The 25000-nt window shown below is 39.2% G+C and overlaps 1 protein-coding gene and 1 long non-coding RNA gene across 3 annotated transcripts in view; one reads left to right on the forward strand and one right to left on the reverse strand.

The window, feature by feature from the left end:
* The first annotated feature begins 409 nt into the window (after window positions 1-409).
* Window positions 410-19210, forward strand: LOC126986252 (uncharacterized). Its single transcript, XR_007739452.1, has 2 exons — window positions 410-2756; window positions 2882-19210. It is a non-coding gene; the product is annotated as an uncharacterized LOC126986252 (long non-coding RNA).
* Window positions 19211-22233: 3023 nt separating this feature from the next.
* Window positions 22234-25000, reverse strand: part of LOC126986251 (transcription factor SOX-4-like) — an 11782-nt gene continuing 9015 nt past the window's right edge. For both annotated transcript variants that reach the window (XM_050842228.1, XM_050842227.1), the window contains exons 3-5: window positions 24594-24824; window positions 22887-23540; window positions 22234-22694 (exon numbers count right to left, since the gene is read on the reverse strand). In XM_050842228.1, the coding sequence (XP_050698185.1) occupies window positions 22464-22694; window positions 22887-23540; window positions 24594-24824 (1116 nt within the window). In that variant the 3' untranslated portion in view covers window positions 22234-22463. The remainder of the gene's footprint in view (window positions 22695-22886; window positions 23541-24593; window positions 24825-25000) is intronic.

Genomic DNA, 25000 nt, shown 5'->3' on the forward strand with positions numbered 1-25000 from the left:
CATACTCATTTTCAATCTTTTCATTTATTTTCTCTTTTTTCACATTATTTTCCTTACCAGACACGCGATGTCTTTCCCTTTTTTTCTTTTCCATCCATTTTTAATTTGTTTCTGCTTTCTACTTACCTCATTTTGCTTTCTTTCTGACAGTTCATTTCCCTGATGCATTTTTTACCGCCCGCAAGAGAATTTTGCGAAAGGTATTGTTTTCAGCTGTGTAAATTGTTTTTTTTCTGTAACGCGATAACTTTTGAACCATTACAGCTAGGATCTTGAAACTTCATAGGTGGACTGCTAATGGACCCACACAGGACAAGTTCGATTTTCAAGGTCAAAGGTCAAGGTCACTGAGGTCAAAAATAAGGTAATCCTTCCTCTGGCACGAGTTTAGAGAAGTGAAGCAGGGCAGGACCTCGCCCTAGACTTAATTCCATATTGTCACATTTTGAGCACTCCGACCAGAGAGTATTGGCAGCAGGCGGTTTGCAGTTGTTAGAATGTCCAATGCCTAGTTTTTTTTCTTTGTATCTAAGCTTTCTATTGTCATTTACCTTCTTTTTATCTATATTTTTTTTGTTATTTTATTGTAAACTTTTTTTTTATTCTCAAGCTTATTTTCTTTTCTATGTTGAGTTGACGTATTTTTTCTTTCATTTACATTATTTTTGTTACATTTTTTTATGCTCATACTCATTTTCTACCTTTAATTTTACTCACCTCTTGTCTACATCAGTTTCCCGTCCAAGGCATAAAAAAAAAATAAACGTCGAAGGAACAACAAAACCACAAAGGAATCGTAGAAATTCACGTCTTTATTTATTGTTACTGAGTCGATATATGCAAACTACAAAAAATGCCACACTGTACAAGATACTGGAGTGGTGGATAGTGGTGGTGGTGGTGGAGAGTGTAGTGGTGTAGTAGTAGTAGTGGTAGTGGAGGGGGGCAGTGGCAGTGGCAGTGTAGGTCTGTATGTGGTTGTTAACTGTTGAGTAGTGGTAGTAGTGGTAGTAGTTGTAGCAGTGGTTATAGTAATGGTAGTGGGGCTGGTAGCTGTAGTGGTTGTACATACATGGTTTTGGTAGCAGTAGTTGTGGTTGCACTTGTCTATAGAACCATAATAAATTTTTCTCATTTTTTGTAATAACACACATAAATAATTTTGATACTGAACTTTACAGGGATGTGAGGAGGGGGGGGGGCGGGGGGTGTAATGGGTGTGTAGGGAGGTGAGGTGATGGGGGGAATGATATGGTCTGGGAGATGTAACAGTGATACAGGTGTGTGGATTGGTGATATGGACAGGTGTGAACAGGTATTGGATAGGCAGGTAGGTAGGTAGGTAACAATACTCTTTTCACCCAACCTTGACGAATAAGCCCCGCCCATAACACCCCAGCAGCAACCAATAGGATTTAACCTTTCGCAGCATCCACCAATCACATTCTTGGTTCGTGGAAGGGGCGTGGCTTGCCTGAGTGTTATCCAATCATAAACACTTCATAGAAAACGGGGGAGGGGTCTATTCGCCAAGGTAATTTGAACAGAATAGAGGTGGGGTTCAGTGGAGGTGGTGGATAGGCAAGGAAAATGGGATGATAAGGAATTGGTAAGTACATTGTAGTTTGAATCGTTATTGTACATTAATTTCGATATGTGGAATGTGGAAGGGATGGAATTGGTTGGGCAGATAAAGTGAGGTATTTTTTGAGGTGGTGAATGGGATGGGGTCTGAAAGGGTTAGAGGCGAATGAATGATGTGAGAGGGACTGGAAATGAAAAGGGAGAGAATTATTAAAAGTGAATGAGATCAAAAGGACAGTGAGTGAAAAATGAAAAATGAGATTGACTGTGAATGAAAAAGGAGGGAATCATAATTAAAAAAATGGGATGGACAGTTCAATGAAAAAAGATTAGATAGAGAACGAAAATGTTACGTGAATTAAAGAAGACGCGAAAAAAAGATGATTACTGGAAACTGATGTGGAAATGATAAAGGCAAAAAAAAAAAACCATGAAAATACTCGTACTGTGATTTGGGATAAGAGTAATTTGCAAAAGGTTAATTATTTGAATGGTGGAATAAATTAAGTTGAAGAAAGGGATAAAATGACCATTGCTTATTAATGATTTGAAATGATGTGTGAAATGATTAGATGAAGAGATAAATAAGGTTAATATGGAATGGATAAGATATGATTAAAATTGGATGGGTAATAAAAATAATGGTTTGAATAGGATGTGAAAACTGTGTGGATGAATTGGATGTTGTTTTGGATGTTTGATGGGTGAAAGCTTGGGTGAATGGATGGATGAGGCGAATAATAGGACATGGGTGTTGGATGGAATTGGATGGACAAAGAGTGTGGGTGAAATGAATGAATAAGGATATGAATTAAATGTGGATGTGGGTATTAGATGGATGAAGGTTTGGGTGGATGAATGAATAGGGTTAATAAGACATGGGTAATTGGTTGAAATGAATGGATAAATCTGTGGATGAAGTGGATGAATAAGGGAATGACGTGGGTGTGGGTGTGGATGTAAGTTGGATGAAGATTGTGGTGAGGGAATGGCTAGGGTGAGCGTGGATGAGGGTGTTGGGTGCGGAAGTGGATGGACAAAGGGTCGGTAGGGTGGATGGATAAAGAGTGGAGTTGATGGATAAAGGGTGGAGTTGATGGATAAAGGGTGGAGTTGATGGAGTAAGGGTGGAGTTGATGGAGTAAGGGTGGAGTTGATGGACAAAGGGTGGAGTTGATGGACAAAGGGTGAAGTTGATGGACAAAGGGTTAGTGGAGTGGATGGATAAAGAGTGGAGTTGATGGATAAAGGGTGGAGTTGATGGATTAAGGGTGGAGTTGATGGATTAAGGGTGGAGTTGAATGGACAAAGGGTGGAGTTGATGGATAAAGGGGTGGAGTTGATGGACAAAGGGTTGGATAAGATCTTTTAACAGCTACAATACTAAAAATGCTGAGATTACTTTGTACTGTAGGGAGTTGTAAATCAGTTAGTATTTTTTTTATATCGGTCTGTTGTGCTTGTAAACATTATAATCATCATCATCATCATCATTTTCATCCTTTCATTATACCTTATCGTGAACCTTCCTTCCTTCCTTATCATTATCTTCGTTTTCATCATCATCATCATCATTTTCATGCATTCGTAACCTTATCTTGAATCTTCCTTCCTTCGTTATCATCATTATCTTCGTTTTCATCGTCATCATCATCATTTTCATGCATTCGTAACCTTATCTTGAACCTTCCTTCCTTCGTTATCATCATTATCTTCATTTTCATCACAATAACTTCAGCTTCATCGTCATCTTCGTAACCCAACCAACTCTACACGAAAAAGTTGCAATCTTACACAGTTCCATAACACAAACTAATACTAATACGACACTCTAGATCCATGAATTCAAAATATACATATCCATTATAGTTAAGTGTACAGGTAGATAGACGGATAGAGTGACGGATAGATAAATCGATAAATACCTAGATAGACAATTACTTATAGAAAATCGCATACCGAGACACAACTGTACGAAAGATAGAACGTTTGAACACATCACAAAACTAACGAATATTGCAGAATTGCGAAACACATGAACCGCCGCATCTTCAGTAACTGCATATAAGTTGAGAGATGTGCATAAATTCGACTTTGAAAGCAGCGAGAACACTGATTTAACGTTGAACTAAACAATATACCTTGAAATCAAACCTGTCAAATATTGCAGATTTTCAAAACACAACCATATTCTCAGAAACAACATCATGAGACCAAAAAGATAAGTATTTAGATTCACATATGAAATTAGTGTATATAAAAAAAAACATTGATTTCCTAGTACATTACACATAACTTGGTACGAGCGGGCTTTTTTTCTTTAATATTGTTTTCTTTTTTTTTACGCCCTTGAACTGTCTCCTTTGCTGTAAAAAAAAAAAAAACAATAAAATAGTCACCATATTTTAAGGAACCAGATTATGTATTATGTGAGTAAAAAAAAGTTGAAATTCACGTCTGAAATCGATTAAAAACATCAATTTCGATTTAGCAGAAGATTCAAACATTAGAACTCTTGCTGTAATATATAAAAACAAACCCGAATAATACAGTCACCATATTTTCAGAACCCAGGTGTATTATGTGAGCGAAAAAAAGTTGAAATTCACGTCTGAAATCCATTAAAAAACATCAATTTCGATTTATCAGAAAAACCAAACATTAAAACTCTTGCTCTAATATAAAATAAAAAAAAAGCTCATTGTCACTGTTAGTAGACCAAATAAAACACCTTAACTAACTAACCTGAGCAACCATACAGGTGAAGATCAACAAACAAACGCAAACTAATGTCAGTACAACAAGACCAACAACAACAACAAGGGCAGCAGTATATAGCAGCAGCAGTAACAAAATTAAAAATAGTCACCGATTGAAGCGTTTTCTTCCATTCAATCAAAGAAAACGTGACCAATCCATTGCAAACAACCGCAACTCTTCATTTTTTTTTTTCACTTTTTCCAAACACTGAACGATAGATTTCCTCGCCTTCATCTTTTTTCTTTCTTTCAAACGACAAAGTTCCCATTTTTCCTTTCCCTAAGATGAACCGTTCCTATTTCCTTTATTTTTCAAACTTTCCTCCTCTTTTTCTTTTCTCCAAACTACGAACTTTTTTAGACTGTGTTTGTTTGCTTCTCTTTGCGCGGGGCAGCAAGAGATTATTGAGCAGCTGGAGGCAAACAAACAAACTAACAAACAAACTGTGCGTTGTGGTACTGTGGTGGTGGTGGTGGTGGTGGTGGTGGTGTCATTTTATTTCCGTCGTAAAAATAAAAATAAAAAGTTGTAATAATTGGACTTTCCTGTTTTAGCGTTTTTTTGAGCATGTCATTGTGGAAGGAGTCGAACTTATGTGACGCGATGTTGTTGTGTGGTTTCGGAAAGCAAGTCATTGATGTGTTCGGTGTGGAAGCGGAAACCTCGGCGTCTCACCCCCTGGACAAGACCTGACTGATAAAATTTGACCTATTTTCTGAATGCTGAATCATCGTTAATTTGTGTACTGCCTGGGGGTTGGGATGGCATGCTCCTCCCTTCTCCTTTGTTGTTTACTTGCGACAATAAACTATCACTCAATTTGGAAGAGAAAACAGCTTGCAGGTTTTTTTCTAATTATGTGAAATCGAAAACTGATCTGTGTGGCCAGCTGCGTTTCTGCCAGATTAAACGTGAGACTGATTCAGTGTGTGTTATCTCATGAAACAAAACTATTTTCAGTTTGTATCGAAAATATTACTAATGTATCGAAAATTTCTCGAGTTTTGTTCTGCATACCAAAACGAAAGTTTCGTCACGTGTTCTGTACTGTTTCTGTGGCGTGTCGAACGGAAAACTGATTAAATTTTACATCATTTTCGTCTTGGAAGTTTAAAAAGAGAATATCATCATTATATATAATAGAAGACTTAAAAACTCCCAATTTTATGTTTTGCACACAAAAGCAAAAACCTTGTCACGTTTTCTGTTGCATTTGTTCGGTTAGACGTGGAGGAAATGATTTAGTTATACATTTATTTAGAAAAATCCGCTTACCTCAATTTTAAATCGCAGAGGTTTGAAAAATACCCCCAAAATAAAAGGTATTGGATTTCCTCATTGAGTAACGGATTGTGAATGGGAGAGTGGAGGGTGTTCAGGGGGGAGAGAGGGAGGGTGGAGTGTTGCCATGTATTGCTTTGTGATGAGTGTTACAATGGATGGTTAAGTTATAGTGTTACGGAAGGGATGAGGGGAGGGAAGGGATTGTTAGCTAGTTAGTAATACGTGAACGGATGTGATTGTGCATGGAGGGATTGTTAACCAGACAGTGAAGCGTGTACGGATGTGATACTGTAGGGAGGGATTGTGTAGGAAAGGATTGTTAGCTTGATAGTGATACGTGAACGAATTTGATAGTGTAGGGAGGGATTGTTAGCTAGTTAGTGACACGTGAACGAATCTGAAAGTTAACGGAGGGATTGTGTAGGAAGGGATTGTTAGCTAGTTTGTGAAGCGTATACGGATGTGATAATATACGAATCTGAAAGTGTACGAAGGGATAGTTAGCTGTTGATAGTTAGTGTTATAGATAGAAAAGAAGGAAAGTGACGGTTAGCTTATGGTGGTATGGATTCGAAGGAGGCGAGGGTAGGGAAGGGGAGGGGAAAGAGTGTGAAGAAGTCAATAGAAACGTGGCTTTTCGTTTTGTAAGATTGTTTGAGTAGTTTTTGGTAGTTGTTGTGTGACTTTGGAAACTGTCTCATGCCTGCTTCTTTTGTTAATGTGAAAGAGAAGATATGAAGAAGGAATGTAACGGACTGATACTAGATGGATTAAAAAGATATACGGAGAATACTTAGAGGAATAAACAGAGAAGAATAAACAAAGCAAGTGAAAAAGAGAGAGAAAACGAAAAGGGTAAATACGCAGAAAGATAGATAACTGGAACAATGAAAGCCGAAATGTAAATGTTAGACAATGAACAATGAATTAAAAAGATATACGGAGAATACTTAGAGGAATAAATAGTGAAGAATAAACAAAGCAAGTGAAAAAGAGAGAGAAAACGAAAGGGGTAAATACGCAGAAAGATAGATAACTGGAAAAATGAAAGCCGAAATGTAAAAGTTAGAGAATGAACAATGAATTAAAAAGATATACGGAGAATACTTAGAGGAATAAACAGAGAAGAATAAACAAAGCAAGTGAAAAGACGAAAGGGATAAATACGCAGAAAAATAGATAACTGGAACAATGAAAGACGAAATGTAAAAGTTAGATAATGAACAATAAGATAAAAAGTGAAATAATTCGCTCTTTTATTTAAGCTAGACAAATAAAATCAAAAAAGCTACGAACTCAGAATTAGTGTTTTGTGATAATGAAGCGACGTCAGAAACACGTTTGCAAATTTCATAGATGATGCAATAATCTTTTTTTTTTTTTTGTGTGTGTGTGTGTGTTGGTTCACTAGAGTTTTAATGAAGCAGGAATGAAACAGTCTCGCTTTATGCTTCATGTAAATTAAGTTGCTTTTTTTTACTTTTTTTTCCGCCTGTTTTTGTTGTTGTTTACTGTTCTGTTGACTCACTGTCATGCTGTTGTTTTGTTATATATTCAAGGATGTTTCTTAGTGTTTATTCATCATTTTGTATGGATTCGTATGTGTTTGTAAATTCGTGTGTGTGTTTGTGTGTATGCATGAATAGGTTGTGTGTGTGTGTGTGTGTGTGTGTGTGTGTGTGTGTGTGTGTGTGTGTGTGTATGTTTGTGTATGAATTGGATGGACGATTTCAGGTTTTGTGTGCGTTTGTGTGTGTGTGTGTGTGTGTGTGTGTGTGTGTGTGTGTGTGTGTGTGTGTGTGTGTTTTATTTCAGTGGGACGCGTTAAAAACAATAATCTTTTCTATCTATTTTTATCTAATGTTTTCTTTTTTCATTCTCTTATGCTCTGAATTAAACATTGAAAACCTTTTTTTTTCTATTATTTTCTCTCATTTTTCACGTCTTCCAGAACAACAGAATTCTCCATTTTCACAATTATAAAAAAGATCTTGTATTTCATCTTTGCTATTGTATGTTTTTTTTAGGACTTTGTGAAATGAAAGCATACAATCACTTTTATTTTCCCGATACTTTCTTTTTCTTTTATATTTTCGTACAATCAGTTAATTTTCTCGATAATTCTTTTTTTTTATTTCATTTGCCTCTTTTTTTTATTTTCGTTTAAGACTTTCGTATGTATTCCACTATCAGTATTTCGAATGATGATTATTGAAAGAGAGCAAATAATAAAAAAAAACAATCACCACAGTATTAAATAGATATTCAATTTCAGTAAAGCTCAACTATTTTCTCTTTTTCTTTTCTTTTTCGCTCATTATTTCTTTAACTATTTGAATTATACGATGAAAAACAACAAAGAATCAGTCTGTTACAAATCACCAATCAGTTTCCACATTTTTTTTCTCTTTTTTACTATATTTTGATCGACTTGCTTGTATATATATTTTTTTTTATGATCAGTATTTAAACGATGATTAAAGGAGAATAACGAATCAGTCTTCTGTCCAATAACCAATCACTTTGTCTCGTTTTCGTTTATTTTCTTTTAAGCTCGTTCAAGAGTCCACATGTATCATATATTCGTGGGTTTCAAATGTTATGTGTATTTCAGTGTTATCAAAGGAAACAAACGAATCATTCTACTTTTCAATTTTCGATCACTTTCATTCACTTTTTTTCTCCGTTACTCTTATTATAATGTAAATATTTTGTGTATGTTTTGTAATGTGTCGATAAATGATGATGAGAGCAGAGGATCTAATCAATCTAGTGTCCAATTTCCAATCATTTTGTCATTACCATCAGGGTTTTTTTTTTTTTCGATTCGTGTATTACATTTAAAGTAAAAGAGAAAAAAAATCAATCTACATTCCAATCAGCAAACATTTTTTTTCCTAATCAAGACGATGACAAACTTTTCCCGAAGGTTAACAATCATTGGTCCAGATCCTTCCAGCGTCTCAATTTTGACCGTAAGTTTTTTTTTTAAATGTCACGCTTTTCAATCCCAATTTTTACTAACATTTGGCGCTCCACTTCTGTCTTCTACACTTACAATGGCATCAGTTAAGCGGTAGTAATAGTAGCAATACGAGTTAATATTATTGTTATTATTAGTACTTACACTAAAGAGAGAGATTGAAACATTTTACGTCTACTAAGTTGTATAAAATATTTGAGTACACACAGCCTATGGTTATTGGTGGTGGGGGTTGTCTACTATAAAATATATGTTATGTTATGTTGCAAAAGACTTCTTCCTAAGAGTACGTACGTGGTAGTACTGAGACAAGTTAATTAAAGAGAGAGATTAACCTTACGCATGATAAAACATTGAGTAAAGTGTGTCCGCCAGTCTGTACGCAGCATTCCTATTAGTACTCATTATAATAAAAAATAAAAAAAGAATTACCTTGGAAGCTGAACTGAGGCGTAAAATGCAATGTAATGTAAAATGTAATGTGAAACTAGTACCAGAGGAATTTTGTTTACATTCAATTTTAATCCTTCAGTTCAGTTTCCTAGAGTAATGCTTTCTTAATGATTACTAATTAGTATGGCGCGTACAAATTGGCCCACACACCCAAACTTAAGCCTAAGGGAGTGACGCCATTCTGTGACCCTGACTTAGCCCGCCAGTACGTCCGCCTCAAGCTGCGGCGCGTGTCCACACCACGACCCTGAACTAATGACTCTCGGCTCGCGCGGCCTCCTTCCAGGTCACGTTACCGTTCTGCTAAGAAGGGTAATGATGGGTCCTTTCTGATGCTTTAGTGAAGAATGTTTTGATATGTTAGGGTGACCCGATGAACGTTGCTTTATGTTTAAACTTAGTCAAGAAGTTATTTTTAGATTAATACGTATTCAGTCACTTCCCAGCGAATCACAACAGTTAAATGATCAACAGTTGCTCCGTTTCTTTATAATTTAAGGTCATTATCAGTTGATTCAAAATTTTCAGTTAATATCTGTAGTATCCTACTTTTCAATTATTTTCGTCACTTAATTTATGAACAGAAATATCGCGAAACTTCACTTAAAGCAGACTTATTTAGACGTTTCAATGAGGAAACTTCTTTGTATTATTTCTGATTATATATCGTTACAAATTTGGACGAACTCACGAAAGTAACACACGGAAGGAAGCTCTTTCATCATCACATCACCAATCGGCCTCATCTCGGTCAGATTTCCTTAAAAAATAATTATACACCTTGAGAGAAAACGGACCAGTGGCGAACCAAGAAGAGAAAGAAAACGGGTCACGGGTTGGGTCCCTTGCCAGGAAGCGCTTGCCCCACTGGTGTTCGTGGACAAGGTGGGCGGCGCTGTTTCACCTGAGTCACCTTCAGCTTGGATTGGTTCGCCTGTTTGTACGCTCCTCTCCTATTAGTACTCACGGTGGGAACAAAAAAGCAGGAAATTGAACTCGTACGAAAAAAGAAATACAGTTCGAGCAAGGTTTCAATGGGTATACGACTTCTCGCTTTATAATTGAACATTTATTTTGACAGTTTAGAATTGCACTGTACTGTCAAGGGAATAACCTTTTTATTGGACCTTTATTTTGATAGTTTAGAATCGCACTGTATTAACAAGAAATTCACCTTTGTATTAAACCCTTATTTTTGCACTTCTTCTTTTCTAGGCCTGAGTACACGAATTTTCTGGAGGGTTTTCTTCTTTTCCTGGCGTGAGTACTGACAGGAATGGCGCTACAAACAGACGAACACACACCCTTTCTAATCAACGTGGTGTCGTGGACGCTTCGAGGTTCCGCAGGTCTACTTCAGCTCCCCTTCACGCGCAGGGCTCACTAAACGTTTTCTTTGACCCTTGATTGCGTTTTCCTTTGCGACTTTTCGAGGCGAACTCCTTTAACGTGATTTTTTGCGTCTCATTCTTTGTTATTTTGCGGTTTAATTTTGTTCTCTTGTCACCTTGCAACCACAAACGCGTCTGTCAATGCGAAGAAAGGAGAGAGAATCTACGCATGCAAGTTGAGATAGACAAATAAATATCGTAGAAAGAAAACGGGAGTATGGAGCAAGGGAACACTAAGAGAGAAATACGTCATACTCTTCTTCTAAATCGGAATACTAATATGAGGTCTGTTAAAGTAAACGAATATAAAAGTGGACAGGGATATTAAGTGCAAGTAAAACAAGTGACTGTTATACGAGGGAAAATATCAAAAGAAAGTATAGAAACCCTTGAAAACAGCCAAAGAAAACGAAATGGGAGCGTCGGTATTGATAGAAAGCGTAGTACACTTACTGGGTGACTCAGGTATTCTCTTTATCCTCTTTTTACATCATGCAAGGCGACGACATCTACGCTTGCCCCTCTCTTCCTCCCCTCCCCCTCCCCTTCCGCTCCTTCTTCCTCTTGAGCCGCCCACTTGCTGACGTCACAGCGAGACGGCCAATCAGCGACGAGATAATATTTATAAGGAGAAATTTTGAACATTTTGAGATTTATTTATATTTTTCTCTTTTACTTTCTTTCTCTCTCTCTTTCTCTCTCTGTAAATGAAAGAATGAAGATAAGAAATAAGAAGTGGAGGGAATTTTAGAGGCAAATGGAAGGAGATGAACAGGAAGAGAGAAAGAAAGAAAAAAAGAGAGAACTTGATTTGCTCTTTTACTTTCTTTCTCTTTCTCTCTTTCTCTCTCTTTGTAAATGAAAGAATAAGGATAATTTTCAGTAAGAAGTGGAAAAAGTTGCAATAGAGAATTGACAAGAGATAAACAGTAATAGAGAGTAACAGATAAAGAGAGAGAACTTGATTAGGATCCATTTTGTTCAATCATCCCCCCAAAATATGAAAGAAAACGGGGCGGGGAGGGAAGGAAAACGAGCACACACACTAATCTAACACAGTATCCCTTCTATTGAGTGCGTCAGCGGCAAAGAAAACGGCGAGAGAGAAAACGGAGCCTCTACTCTCTACACGTTTACACAATTCACACTCCTTCTCCTCCACCTCTTCCTCCTTCTCCTTCTCCTCCTCTTCTTCTTCCTCCTCCTGTTTCTTTTTTTTCTTACCTACACGAACACCAATCGACAAGCTAACGAGAAAACAAGCAAACAACCAAACAGCGAATGGCATAACAAACAAAACAACAAACCATAAACAAGATAAACAGGAGTAAACAACAACTCTAAAGACAGTGGAGTTTTGTTTTCTTGTTTATCTGTTTGTTTACTTGTTTGCTTTGTTTGTTTACCCAGTCGCTCCAAAATACCTACACCTATTATTATTATTATTATTATTATTATTATTATTATTATTATTATGAAAACACCCACAGAGTAGTATAAAAATTTATTAACTATCTACCTAATTACCTAACTAGTGCGCTAATTGTTATTTTTTTCATTTTTCAAGTTTTTGTTTTGTTTTTATAAGTTTTTTTCATATTATTTTGTTCTTTGGCAACGTAACGTCATCGCGTTCTGTAATTAAAAACGAAAAGATTTGAACCAGCCAATCAGAAGACAGGGATTCGGGGCGCGTCGCTTGTGATTGGTGGACTTCTGGTGACGTCACAATCGCGTCTTGTTCTTTTTTTTTCGACCGCCTTCACTTACTCTTTTTTTTTTCCTTTTTGTCACTTTTATCTTTTTGAGCAACTTGCAGCGCCTTTCTTTGACACTATTTTTGAATGCCCATAAGTTTAAGAAATACATAAAAACACAAACATAAATCAAAGGAATTCGAGAAAAATGGAGTAAAAGAAAATAAAAGAAAAATCATATCGTTTGAAATTTTTTTATATAGAAAGTATTTATACCTTTTCTTGAGAATTTTGAAACAGAATATTTAAGGAAATTCACAACAAAAAATAATATAAAACAAAAAAAACGTAAAATTTCTAAATAAACCTTATATATTTTTTTTACCTTCAGCGAAACGTTCGAGCGACCAAAACATTGTGAAAATACGTAATTCACTTCAGATCCTTAACAACTGCGACCGTATAAAAAATAACTCAAGACATTTGCTTGCTATCTTTAGCACCAATTATTAAAACGTAGTATCTTTACCACCTTTTTTGTTTTCTTTTGTTTTCCTTTAAGTGTTGCCTAAACTTACAAAGACATTGTTTCCTACATTCACAACACGCACGCACACACGCACACACACACAGAAAGAGAATTACCATTAGACTTATCAGGTAAAAAAAGTGTAAAAAATCGACTTTTCTGCTTTGCCTTTTTCTCCTTCTAGAGAGAAACACGTAATAGTAGCAATAGTACAGGAGTAGTAAACAGTAGTAATAGCTATCGTACAAGTATTTAGCACGTCGGAAATCACTCACGGTTGCTTATAAAACGTACTATCACAAAGCATATGACTGACTCGCTACCAGTGTACGTAGTAACTTACAAATTAGCCCAGTACAAATGTAAAAACCTCTACGAGTAACATCCGCTAAGAATAAGAATAATGCCTTAAGAATGGGAGGTCTGCAAAGCTGTGTCTCGGTAGGGGGCAGCAGAGGTCGCGCCTGTGCTGCCCCCTAGTGACAAGCAACTCTGACCTTCCCCTATTGATGGATAGTTTGGACACACGCAACACTACACACACACACACACACACACACACACACACACACACACACACACACACACACACACACACACACACACACACACACATCACGTTATTGGCTAAGTTACTCCCTAGTGATATATTTGGTTAGTTCAACCCTACGACACACACCAACGCTATCGTCTACTTATGTTACGGTTACCACGGCTATTTCTACTTCCAATATTACAGCCTTAGTAGTAGTACAATCATTACTTGCCATACAGCGACGGTTTATGTACTAAGTTTTCCTTCCGGCGGTACAAAAAGGATTACAAAAAAAGGATTTATCATAGGGAGAGACGAAGGGGTGAAGGGGTCGAAGGTTGGCGTTATAAAAAAGTATATGTACAAGCTTTTTTAACCTCATGTTTGTTTTGTGTGTGTGGAATTTAGGGTTTTGAAAGGCGTTTGGAAGTGCATCACAGGAAGTTGACCTTTATGGATTTTTTAACTATTTCTTGCACTCGTTTTTTGGAAAAGTTTTTGGAAAAGTATGAAAACCGTAATTGTAATCGTGTTAATCTATTTTTTTTAACTTAATTGTGTATTTAGACGTAATTTGAATGCATTTAAGGCCAACACACACACACACACACACACACACACACACACACACACACACACACACACACACATATTCCTGGTCTGGCCCAAAACCTTTCTCTCGTTAGCATTTGAACCCTCATAACATTGCTTTGAAACATATATATTTGAAAACTATCATGAATAAATAAATTCTCTTTTTCTATAATAATAATAATCTGATTTAATTTAACTGGTCTAATTCTTGAAGCTCGTGTATAAATAACATTGTGATTATCTCATTAAAACCTCCATCATTATTAAACTTTCAAAATGCAAAAAAGAATATTCTAAGGTGACCACAGTAATAATTAGCTCAACAAGGTGGTTTAGACTATTAACTGAACGAAAAATTACTTGTACTTCGTAAATCGCATGCATCTAGTGTAACATTCAATTATTATTATTATTATTATTATTATTATTATTATTATTATTATTATTATTATTATTATTATTATTATGGGTGAATCATATAGGTTGGCATAATAAACGATGAGAAGTAGGAGCAAAATTTTGGCTTGAATTCCCTTGAAGACATGAGGGAAAAAACTACTGCAAATATATGACAAAGTTTACTAATGACCAATTAATTAGGTGATGCTATTGCAGTGCTCTCTCTCTCTCTCTCTCTCTCTCTCTCTCTCTCTCTCTCTCTCTCTCTCTCTCTCTCTCTCTCTCTCTCTCTCTCTCTCTCTCTCTCTCTCTCTCTGTATCTCACCGCTGCCACCAGTGTAACAATCTCTCTCTCTCTCTCTCTCTCTCTCTCTCTCTCTCTCTCTCTCTCTCTCTCTCTCTCTCTCTCATTTCACAAGACGGCAGTGATTTTGGGACCAATTGGACAGCATTGATTTACATGATTATCGAGACTTTCACTAAACTGTCGACGGTGAAGACGAAATGCAGTGATCTCTGGGTCACAACGGTATGTATGTACACAGACAATGGCGAAGTCACCCCCTTGGTCGGCACGGCAGTGTGGCAGTTTTCTATCGTACGGTTTTCCTCGTTTTCTTTGGTCTGTTTTCATTCATGCGGAGGTAGTTGTTTCATGTTTTTTTTCTTTTTCATTCGTTTTGTCTTTGGTCTGTTTCCATGAGGAGGTACTTTTCGATTTCATGCGTTTCCCATTTTCTGTTTTCTCCCATATATCGTTTTCTTTCTTACTTTTTTTTCAATTTTCAAACGGTTTCCTGTTTTAGTTTCCCTTTTAATGTAGTCTTCTATATGTGCGTTCTTCTTTTAAACATCTCACTTCGGAGCAACGCGTCACGATTTCTTGAGCAGCAGACTAAAGGAAAGTTCTTGGTTAGTTAGTTACTTTGAATTGGACCTTCCCTTCCAACTTGATTAAACTGAGGATGTTAGTTGGGCATTCTTTTGTTTTTCACTGGGTCCTCTCTTCTTCATAAATAGACATGTAGCAAGAGACACACAGGTTTCAAGTAGCGCCAAGAGGCTTCTGTACGTGTCTTGAGGGATAGTAAAATAAAAACCAGGTCACAATCTAGAAAAAGAGTTTGAAGAGGATAAGTATATGTCGATCCTCCCTATCCTCCAGTGGTCAGGTTCCATCGTCCCTCCTCTCACCTCATATCCGTGAAGGTGTTGAACTTAATTGACGTCAGGTACAGGTGTGGTGGGTGGGTATCTTCCAAGGATCAGTGGGAGCGAGGGCCACGTAAACCCACTAACGAGAACAGGATGAACTAACACAGGTGGTGAAAGGTGGGATGTGGTGTGGCGGGGTGCGAAGTGAAGGGGATTGGTAGAATGCGTTTAAAGGGAGGCAAAAGCAAGTTGGAATCACTGCAGGGGCTTGAGGGATTGGTATACAAAAATAGTCCTTTTTCTGGGGGTGGATGGCAACGTTGGTCCAATTCTCTTTGTGGAAATGACGAGGCAACTGTAAAAGGCATTTGATGACGGGTTAGAATTCAGTCAAATCCAGTGTAGGAAGCTTAGGGAATTAGAATACCAAAACACTGATTTCTGGAAGGGATGGGCAATGCAGGGTCCGTTTTCTGTTTTAGTTTGTGAGGGGAAACACTGCAGTAGGTTTTGTTGAGACAGAAGCAAGTCATGTCTATTGTAGAAAGAACGATGAAGAAAAGATGAAAGAACACTCGCTTTTATAGGCAGTGGGCAACGTAGGATTCGTTTTCTTTGTAGTTTGTGAGGGGAGACACTTCAGTACATTAGTTTGTTGGGAAAGGAGCAAGTTAAGTCTTCTGTAGAGAGCACTATGGCTGAAAAGAAAAGTAATAGAATTCTCGCTTGTAGAGGTACAGTGGGGAACGCTGAGTCCGTTTTCTTCGTAGTTTGTGAGAGGAGACACTGCAGAAAGTTATTTTGTTGGGACGGGAGCAAATTGAAGCTTCTGCAGTAAAAACGATCGATGAGAATAATAAAAATAACACTCACTGGGGTTCATTTTCTTTGTGGTTTGTGAGGGAGAATATTGTAGAGTTTTAAACAGAAGCAACACATTATCTGTAGAAAGTGAAGTGCATAAAAAAGAATACAGAAAAGCGGTTTATGGTGTCGTGGCCAAAGCTGGGTTCAGATCTTCTTTGGGTCCGTTTTCTTTCCTTCTTGGCATTAAGGGGAAACAAGAGTAAAATGGTGTGAAACGTAAGAGGCGGAGAAAACAGTCAGTCCTTGGATCTTTCTTACCAGTGCGTTCCTTTTTCATATCCTCTGTGTCTTAATCCACCAATATCTCATTAATCCTATGACTTTGCGCCTTCAAACTCAACCACATCCTTCCTCAACCATCCAATAATCTAATCCTTTATCCACCACTCAATCCTTCATCCCCTTTCTGCCGTATCCTTCCACTTTGAAAATCTTAATCCACCAATATCTCATCAATCCTTCAACTCTGCGCGTTCAAACTCCATCACATCCTTCCTCAACCATCTAATAATCTAATCCTTTATCCACCACCCAATCCTTCATCCCCTTCTGCTGTATCCTTGCATCCTTCCTCACCCCATTTTTCCTGACCCTCCGAGTAGACGGTAGTAAGCAGGGCGAGGACAAGCCTTCCCCACTCGGTAACAGGAGAGACAGCGAGGGATTCAGAGAGGCTTTAGCAGCTCCGGGGTGAGGATAGTGTTTGATTCTCCTCGTCTAATCCAGTCCTGCCAACGGAGCCTCTGTGGAAAGTCCAATTAACTAACTGTCCACTCATGATGCTGGCGTTCTCCCGTTGTTCCTCCTCCTCTTGGCTACTGTTTCTGGTTCTGTTATCTTCTTCGTCTGGTTCTGTTGTTCCTCTTGTTCCTCCTCTTCTCTACTGTATATATTGCTGTTACCTTTGCGTCTGTTTCTGTTGGTGATGGTGGTTGGTTTGTCTCTGTTGCTGTTCCTGTTTAGTGTTTCTGGTCTGTTGTTTCGGTTCGCGCTACTGGTGATGGTAACAGTAGTAGTAGTTCTGGTGATGGTGATGGTAGTTCCTTGTCTCTCTTACTTCTCCTGTTGATGTGTCTGTCTACTGTTCCTGCTGATGGTTCTGTGTATTGCTCCTGTTGATGGTAAAAGTGATGGTTTTGTTTCTATATTTTATTTCTGCTCGGTTTGTCTGTTGTTTTTCTTTACTTTTTTTGGGGGGTGTATTCCTGGTTGCTGGTGGTGATGATGGAAGAGGTGCGGGGTATAGAAAGTATAAAAAAGAATCACAGTTTGTTTGTTTTTTCTGTTATTTTTTTATCCCTCTTCCTCTTTTACTTCATCCCTCCAAGCGTTATTTTCTTTTCATCCGTTTTTCATTCATTCGCTGATTATACTTCTTTTTTTTAGGACTTTCTTTTCCTCTCCTTTCCTTCGATTTTTCCCTACTTTTTTTGTTACCTCTTTCGGGTGTTTTACGCGTTTCCAAGTGTCATTTCTTTCCTTCCTGTCTTTGATCGCCACTTTTCATCACCAACCTCATTTTTTTTGTTTATTTTTCACTTCAATCATTGTCTCCTCCCTCTGGTTAACACTCCTCTATTCTTCTGCTATTCTCTTTCGTTCCTGTTATCACTTTTATCTTTATTTTTATCTCTGTCTTGTGTATCGTTTTCTTTCCCTTCTTTCGCTTTCTTTTTCACTTTCTCATTCTTTCTTTCCTCTGGTTGTCACTCTTCTATCTTTCTTTTATATTCTTTCACTTCTGTTACCGCTATTGTCTTATGTATTTCTTTCGCTTTCCACTTTTCCTTCACTATTTTTTTTCGTTAAGTCCGTTTTCGAAACATCAATATTTTCACACACTGCACAAGAGCCAAGTTTATCGTAGCTAGCCATGAAAGGAATCCGTTTTCTGTTATAGTTTATGTGCCTCAAGGGGGGGGGGGGTTGCCAGGTAGGCGTTTCGGTGGTTAGCAGCTGCCAATCTCAACTCACGCACACACACACACACAGCAACAACAACAACAACAACAACAATAACAACATCCAGTGCGTGTACAGAGTTGTCTTGGTCTATTTGGTATCGAGACGAGATGGAACAAAGAAAACGGGACTTGGGGATTGGACGAAAACGGGGAGTGTTGTAACGAAATCGGAACATCGAGTGAGTGAAAACGGGAAACGGAGCGGTGATTGGGGGAGAAAATGGGATACTGTTGTGGCTTTTGATGAGAACGCAAAGAAAACGGGAAAGGAAAATGGATGAATGTTTTGACTGTTTGATGTTTGGGAGAATAAAAAAAAAAAAGTAGAAAATTGAAATGAAAAAATGGATGAAATTGCGAATGATAAAAGTGAATATATACCGTGTAGAGATGAGTAATGATAATGAATGGCTTGGAGAATGAATGAAAACAATGCTGAATAACAATGAAATAGACCAAAAATGAGTGAATTCGGGGATGATGGATTTGATGAATATGTCCAAATTAATGACTGATAAATGATGACGTGGAAAAAGAAAATGTAAAAAAGTGGAAAATTAAAACCATGAGGAATAAGAACGAAATAGACACAAAATGGTTGAATTCGTGGATGATGAATGTGGAAAACGTACCCAACTTAATGATAGTGATAAATGATGATGTGAAAAATTAATGAATGGAAAAAAATGGAAAATTAAAACTATGAGGAATAAGAACGAAATAGACACAAAATGGATAAATTCGTGGATGATGGATGTGGAAAACGTACCCAACTTTTTTGATAATGATAAATGATGTGAAAATACATGAGAAAAAACAGCAACAAATAAAAAACTAGAACTATGACAAATGAGAATGAAAAAAGAAAAGAAAATGGATGAATTCGCAGATGATGAATTTGAGGAACGTGACCAAATGAATGAGAGTGAAAAATGATGACATGAAAATTGCACGAATGAAAAAAAAAACAGGAAAACAAAAATAAAGATGAGTGACTCTCAAATATAAAAAAAAATGGACGAGTTTGTGAATGATAAATGACGGGAAAAAATGCATTAATGATAAAAAAATATATATAAAAAAAATGAACAGGGAAACTAGACCTAGGGTGATTTAGAATGTTCAGAAGAAAAGTTCGCTATACCCTACAAACATCTACCTTACAGCGTTGATATACACAAGCCGGTCCATCAACTATCCATACGTAGATATATATGTAAAAAAGATATCAAAAATGTATGCAAGTATATATGTGGAATAAATGTTTGACGGTGATAGTAATATTTCTAATGGTTACACTTCACAACCCTACTCTCTCTCTCTCTCTCTCTCTCTCTCTCTCTCTCTCTCTCTCTCTCTCTCTCTCTCTCTCTCTCTCTCTCTCCATACATCAATATACATGAGAGGGAGGCCCGTTGGTTATAATTGAGTCGGGCAAAATCACAAAATTCCGGTCAAATCGAATATCGTAGAAAACGGTGATCACAAAGAGAATGGGTCCAGTATTTCATGGGGGTACAAAGGTATATAAAAAAGAGGCTTATTTCTACCTCGAGTCTGAACCTCATTCTCATTACAAAGCCTGGGAGGAGAAAGAGGAGAAAGGGGAAGAGAAAGAGAGAGAGAGCGCAAGGAGGATAGGAGGACTAATTCAGTGGTATATGTTTCCTCCCTCTTTCCTCTTCCTCTTCTCTCTATTCCTCTTCTTCTCTCGTTCTCCTTTCAAAAAATCATGAAGAGAGAGGAGAGAAAGAGAGAGAATAAGGAGGAAAAGAGAGGTAATTGACTGGGTTATGTTCCTCCCTCTTTTCCTCTTCCTCTTCTCTCTCTTCCTCTTCCTCTTTTCGTTACCCTCCTCTCAAAAGTCATGGAGAGAATAAAGAGAGAAAAGAGGAAAGAGGAGGAGGAGGAAAAGAAGATTAATTAACTGATAATGTCCGTTCCTCTTTCCCCTTCCTCTTCTCTCTCTTCCTCTTCTTGTTTTCCTCCTCTCAAAAATCATGGAGACTTAGGAGAGAAAAGAGGAAAGAGGAGGGAGGAAAAGAGTCTAATTGGCTGGGTAATGTTCCTCTCTTTCCCTCCTCCTCTTTTTTCCTCTTCCTCTCTTTCCTCCTCTTCTTCCTTCTCCCTGCCACAAGATCATTAGAGGAGAGGATAAAGAGGAAAGAGGAGAGAGAAGGGAAGAAAAGAGGAATAGAAGTTACTGATTCATGTTCCTCTTTCTGCTCTTCTCTCTTCCTCTTCCTCTTATCTCTTCATCATTAAAGGTAGAGGGAAGGAAAAGAAAGAAGAGAAGAAAAGAAGAATAGAAGTTACTAATTCATGTTCCTCTTTCTCTTCTCTCTTTCTCTTCCTCTCTCACCGGAAGATAAAGAGGAAAGAGGAGAGAGGAGAGGAGAAAAGAGGAGTACAAAAGACTGATACATGTTCCTCTTTATACTCTTCTCTCTCTTCCTTTCCTCATCTTCCTCTCTCTTCCTCCTTCCTCTCCCTTTCTCTCTTTCTCTCTCCCTCTCACCTGTGTCTCATTAGCGGAAAACAGGTGAGAAAAAACGTGTTCCCCTAAGGAGTACACGGACAGGTCACGTACACGGCCAACACAGGTGTACACGGGTTACCTGTGTGACGTCACCGCTTCCAGGTAAAGGTTGCGTTGCTGAGGTTATCTGCCCACACACCTGTCCGTCACTCTGGTCAGGTAAACAAGCTTGGGTTTTCACCCTTTTTCACTTTCATTTTCACACGGTTTTTCTTTTTTTTCTTTATCTCTCTCACTCTCTCGGTTCATACGGCTTTAATATTTCGTTTTTTCACAAGTTTTTTTTTTTTCTTTTCTTCTTCTCTAACTCTTTCGGTTCATCAGTATAGCCAGACAAAAATTAGATTGATTTTTTTTTTTTTTTTTACTTTTTCACACATTTCTTTAACTTCTTTTTCTTTTTCTCTCGCGGTTCATCAGTGTTGCCAGACAAAAAATACTTGCTTAATTTTTTTTCCGTTTTTCACATATTTTTTTCTACTTCTCAGTGTTACCAGACAAACAACACAACCTTAGATACTTTTATGTGCGCTACCAGTTCAGTTTGTGCTCTCGTGTTGTTGCCACATAAAAAAAAAATATTGTTCACCCTTTTCAATAACAAGTGCAGGAAGGCAACTTTTTTCTAACACTTCAGAGACCGTTTTTTTTATTCAGTGTTGCCAGACAAACAAGCTCAGGTACAGAAGCATCCGTACCTTCGCAGCAGTGTTACCAGAGCAAAACTTGAGTATGATATTGCAGTGTTCCCAAACAAGCAACAGTTCAGTATTTTTCAATGTTAAGAGACAATAGATACGACCTTTTTTAATGTTAAGACAATATATACCTTTTTTTCAATGTTAAGACAATATATACCTTTTTTTCAATGTTAAGACAATATATACCTTTTTTTCAATGTTAAGACAATATATACTTTTTTTTTCAATGTTAAGACTATATACTTTTTTTTTTTTCAATGTTAAGACAATATATACCACTTTTGTCAATGTTACCAGACTAAATAACACCTTTTCAATGTTACCAAAAACTTCAAAATCTTTTCTTTACATTTACCAAACAAACATCAGGTGATATTTCCAAGTGTTACCAGACAAAAGTTGAGTACTATTGCAGTGTTCCCAGATAAACTACATTGGATAAAATAACACTTTTTTTTCAGTGTTACCAAGCTTCATTACTTATTTCACAGTTACCAAACGAACTTTCGGTAATATTTCCAAGTGTTACCAGACAAACAACCTTCAGTAACGTTTCAGTGTTACCAAACAAAGTACGTATATATATTTTTTTTTCAGTAATACCAGACAAATATATAGGACTTTTTTCTGCATTGCAAGTAGACAAAGTTCTTGGTATCCTCGTTTTTCTGTAGTGGATCAGACAACACAGTGAGCCATGTGTCCACTGTTACCAGATAAAGAAGTCATGTATAAATAGTTACCCTAAGAAGAGGATTGGGTAATACCTCCTTTTTTTTCTTTTCTGGACACACACACACACACACACACACACACACACACACACACACACACACACACACACACACACACACACACACATATACCTGTCCCTGCTAATCACATACACACACCTTGTCACACACCTTCCATTTACCTCTCCCTCACACACACACCTTTCTTCTCCCTCTCCCACTCCCTCACACACACACATCTTTCTTCTCCTTCTCCCTCCCACACACCTGCCCGCACACCTGTTCTCAGTGACCTTAGGAGCAGATGAGGCTGAGGGAAGGGTCGAGCCAGTCCGAAACGTTGAGCCCCACGTCACAAAGAGCGTCAGCCACGTCGGGGGTGCAGGAGAACTCGAAGTGTGACCCGGGGGACGAGGTGCAGGAGGCGTGGGTGGTGGAGGTCATGGAGGGGGCGGAGGTCACGTGGGTCGAGCTCAGGTCAAGGTCGGGGGAGAGGTCGAGGTCAACGTGGAACTCTGGTGACATCTGTTTGGGTTGAGAGAGAGAGAGAGAGAGAGAGAGAGAGAGAGAGAGAGATTTAGTTTTCTCCCATCTATTTTCTTTATTCACTTTTCTAGCATCTTTTTTTTCACTAATTATTACTCTGAAATGATAAAAAAAAAAAATGAAAAAAAATTATACCCATCACAGGTCGACTCAGGTCAACCCAAACCTTACCTTCAGGATGTCCGTCAGGTAGGCGAGGTCACCCAAGGAGTCCTGTGAATCCCTGGACGTGAAGAGAGGGCGCGCCGGCTCGGGGGAGGGAGTGGGGGTGTCCAGCACGGAGCAAGGGCCGAGGAGGGAGTAGGGGAGGGGGGAGGGGGGGTCAGAATCCTCGTCCAAGAACAGAATAGGTGAGGGGCAGGAGGGGGAGGGGGGCGTAGGGGGCGTGGAGAAGCCCTTGGATATCCTCTTGGTCCCCCGGGCGCCTCCTCTGTTCCCCCCGCGGCGTCTCTTCGCTCGGGGGGTTCCGCTGGGAGCCTTGACCCCTTCGGAACCTTCTCTGTTTTTTGGTTTGGTCTCCCTCCTTCCCCTTCTTCTTTGCCTTCCTCCTCCTCCTGCTGCTGTTGCTTGTGATGCCTCAGCCCCTCCCTTGCCTCTTCCTCCTCTTCCTCCTGCTCCTCCTCCTGCTGGTGTCCTCTTCCTCTTGGGCGCGGGGGTGGGAGATCGCTTGGGGCTGGTTACGGTGATGCGGAGACGTGTAGAAGACAGGAGTTTGACCGCCGGGCGTCTCTTCCGGCGGGAGGAGGACGGGGAGGAGCCGGGGGAGGGGGAGCGGGAGGACAGCACACAGGATGGGAGGAGACGAGCCTTCTTCCTTGGGCGGTACTGCAGCGGGAGGGGCGGGAAGAGGAGGAGAAGAAGGGAAAAGAGAGGAAAGGAAGGGTTTTGCAAGAGGGTGAGAGAAAGAAGGACGAAAGAGAGAGGAGTAGAAGAAGAGAGGAGGAGGGAGGAGAGAAGGGCGTTGCAAGAGGGTGAAAGAAGGAAAGAGAGGAGCGGAAAGGAAGGAAGGGTTGGAAGAGGATGAGAGGATATTTTGAAGGAGTTGGAAGAGAGAGGAGCAAAAGGAGAAGAGAAGGGAAAGGAGAGAGAATCTTTGATGAATATTTGAGTTAGTGTTTTTTTGCTTTCTTTTGTCTTCATGAAAACAGACCAACCTTCCCCTTCCCCCCAAAATCTTTTCCAAATAAACCCTGACCCATCTGAGACCATTCCAAACTGACCCCAACCCATTCCCAACGCTCCCTAACACCCCAAAACCCTTCCCAAATGACCCCAACCCATTCCCAACGCTCCCTAACACCCCAAAACCCTTCTCAAATGAACCCAACCCATTCCCAACGCTCCCTAACACCCCAAAACCCTTCCCAAATGACCCCAACCCATTCCCAACGCTCCCTAACACCCCAAAACCCTTCCCAAATGACCCCAACCCATTCCCAACGCTCCCTAACACCCCAAAACCCTTCCCAAATGACCCCAACCCATTCCCAACGCTCCCTAACACCCCAAAACCCTTCCCAAATGATCCCAACCCATCTTCCAACCCTTTCTTAACTTCCCCGTCCCCATCTTCCAACCCCATACCCATTCTCCCATCCCCATCTGAAACCCTTCCGAAATAACCCAAACCCATTTTCCAACACATCCTTAACTTCCCCATCCCTGTCTTTCCATCCTCATCCCCATCTGAAACTCTTCCCAAGTGACCCCAACCCATCTCAACCCTTTCTTAACTTCCCCGTCCCCATCTTCCAACCCCATACCCATCTTCCCATCCCCATCTGAAACCCTTCCGAAATAACCCAAACCCATTTTCCAACCCATCCTTAACTTCCCCTTTCCCATCTCCCCATCCCCATCTATCCCATCCTCACCTACCTTGTAATCCGGGTACTCTTGCATGTGTAGAAGTCTCAGCCTCTCCGCCTCGTCGATGTAAGGCTGGCGGTCCGTGGCAGAGAGCGCCTTCCACCTCTTCCCCAGCCGCTTGGAGATCTCCGCGTTGTGCATGTCGGGGTGCCGCGCCACGATCTTCCGTCGCTCCAGCTGGGACCAGACCATAAAGGCGTTCATCGGCCGCTTGATGTGGTTGACGGGGTGCTTCTTGGTCTGAGGGAGGGAGAAGAAAGGGGTTTTGTCGATAGGTTAAATAGGTTAGGGTGGATAAGTTGGGCTAGGTTAGTTTGGGTGGAGTTTGTGTGTTGGACGTAGGGTGTGGAGTCGGTGTCGGCATTGGAGTCGCAAGGAAAAGAAAGGGACACTGTCGAGAGGTTTATATAGATTGG

Source organism: Eriocheir sinensis, chromosome 61 (assembly GCF_024679095.1).
Source record: "Eriocheir sinensis breed Jianghai 21 chromosome 61, ASM2467909v1, whole genome shotgun sequence".
Classification (NCBI taxonomy): Eukaryota; Metazoa; Arthropoda; class Malacostraca; order Decapoda; family Varunidae; genus Eriocheir; species Eriocheir sinensis.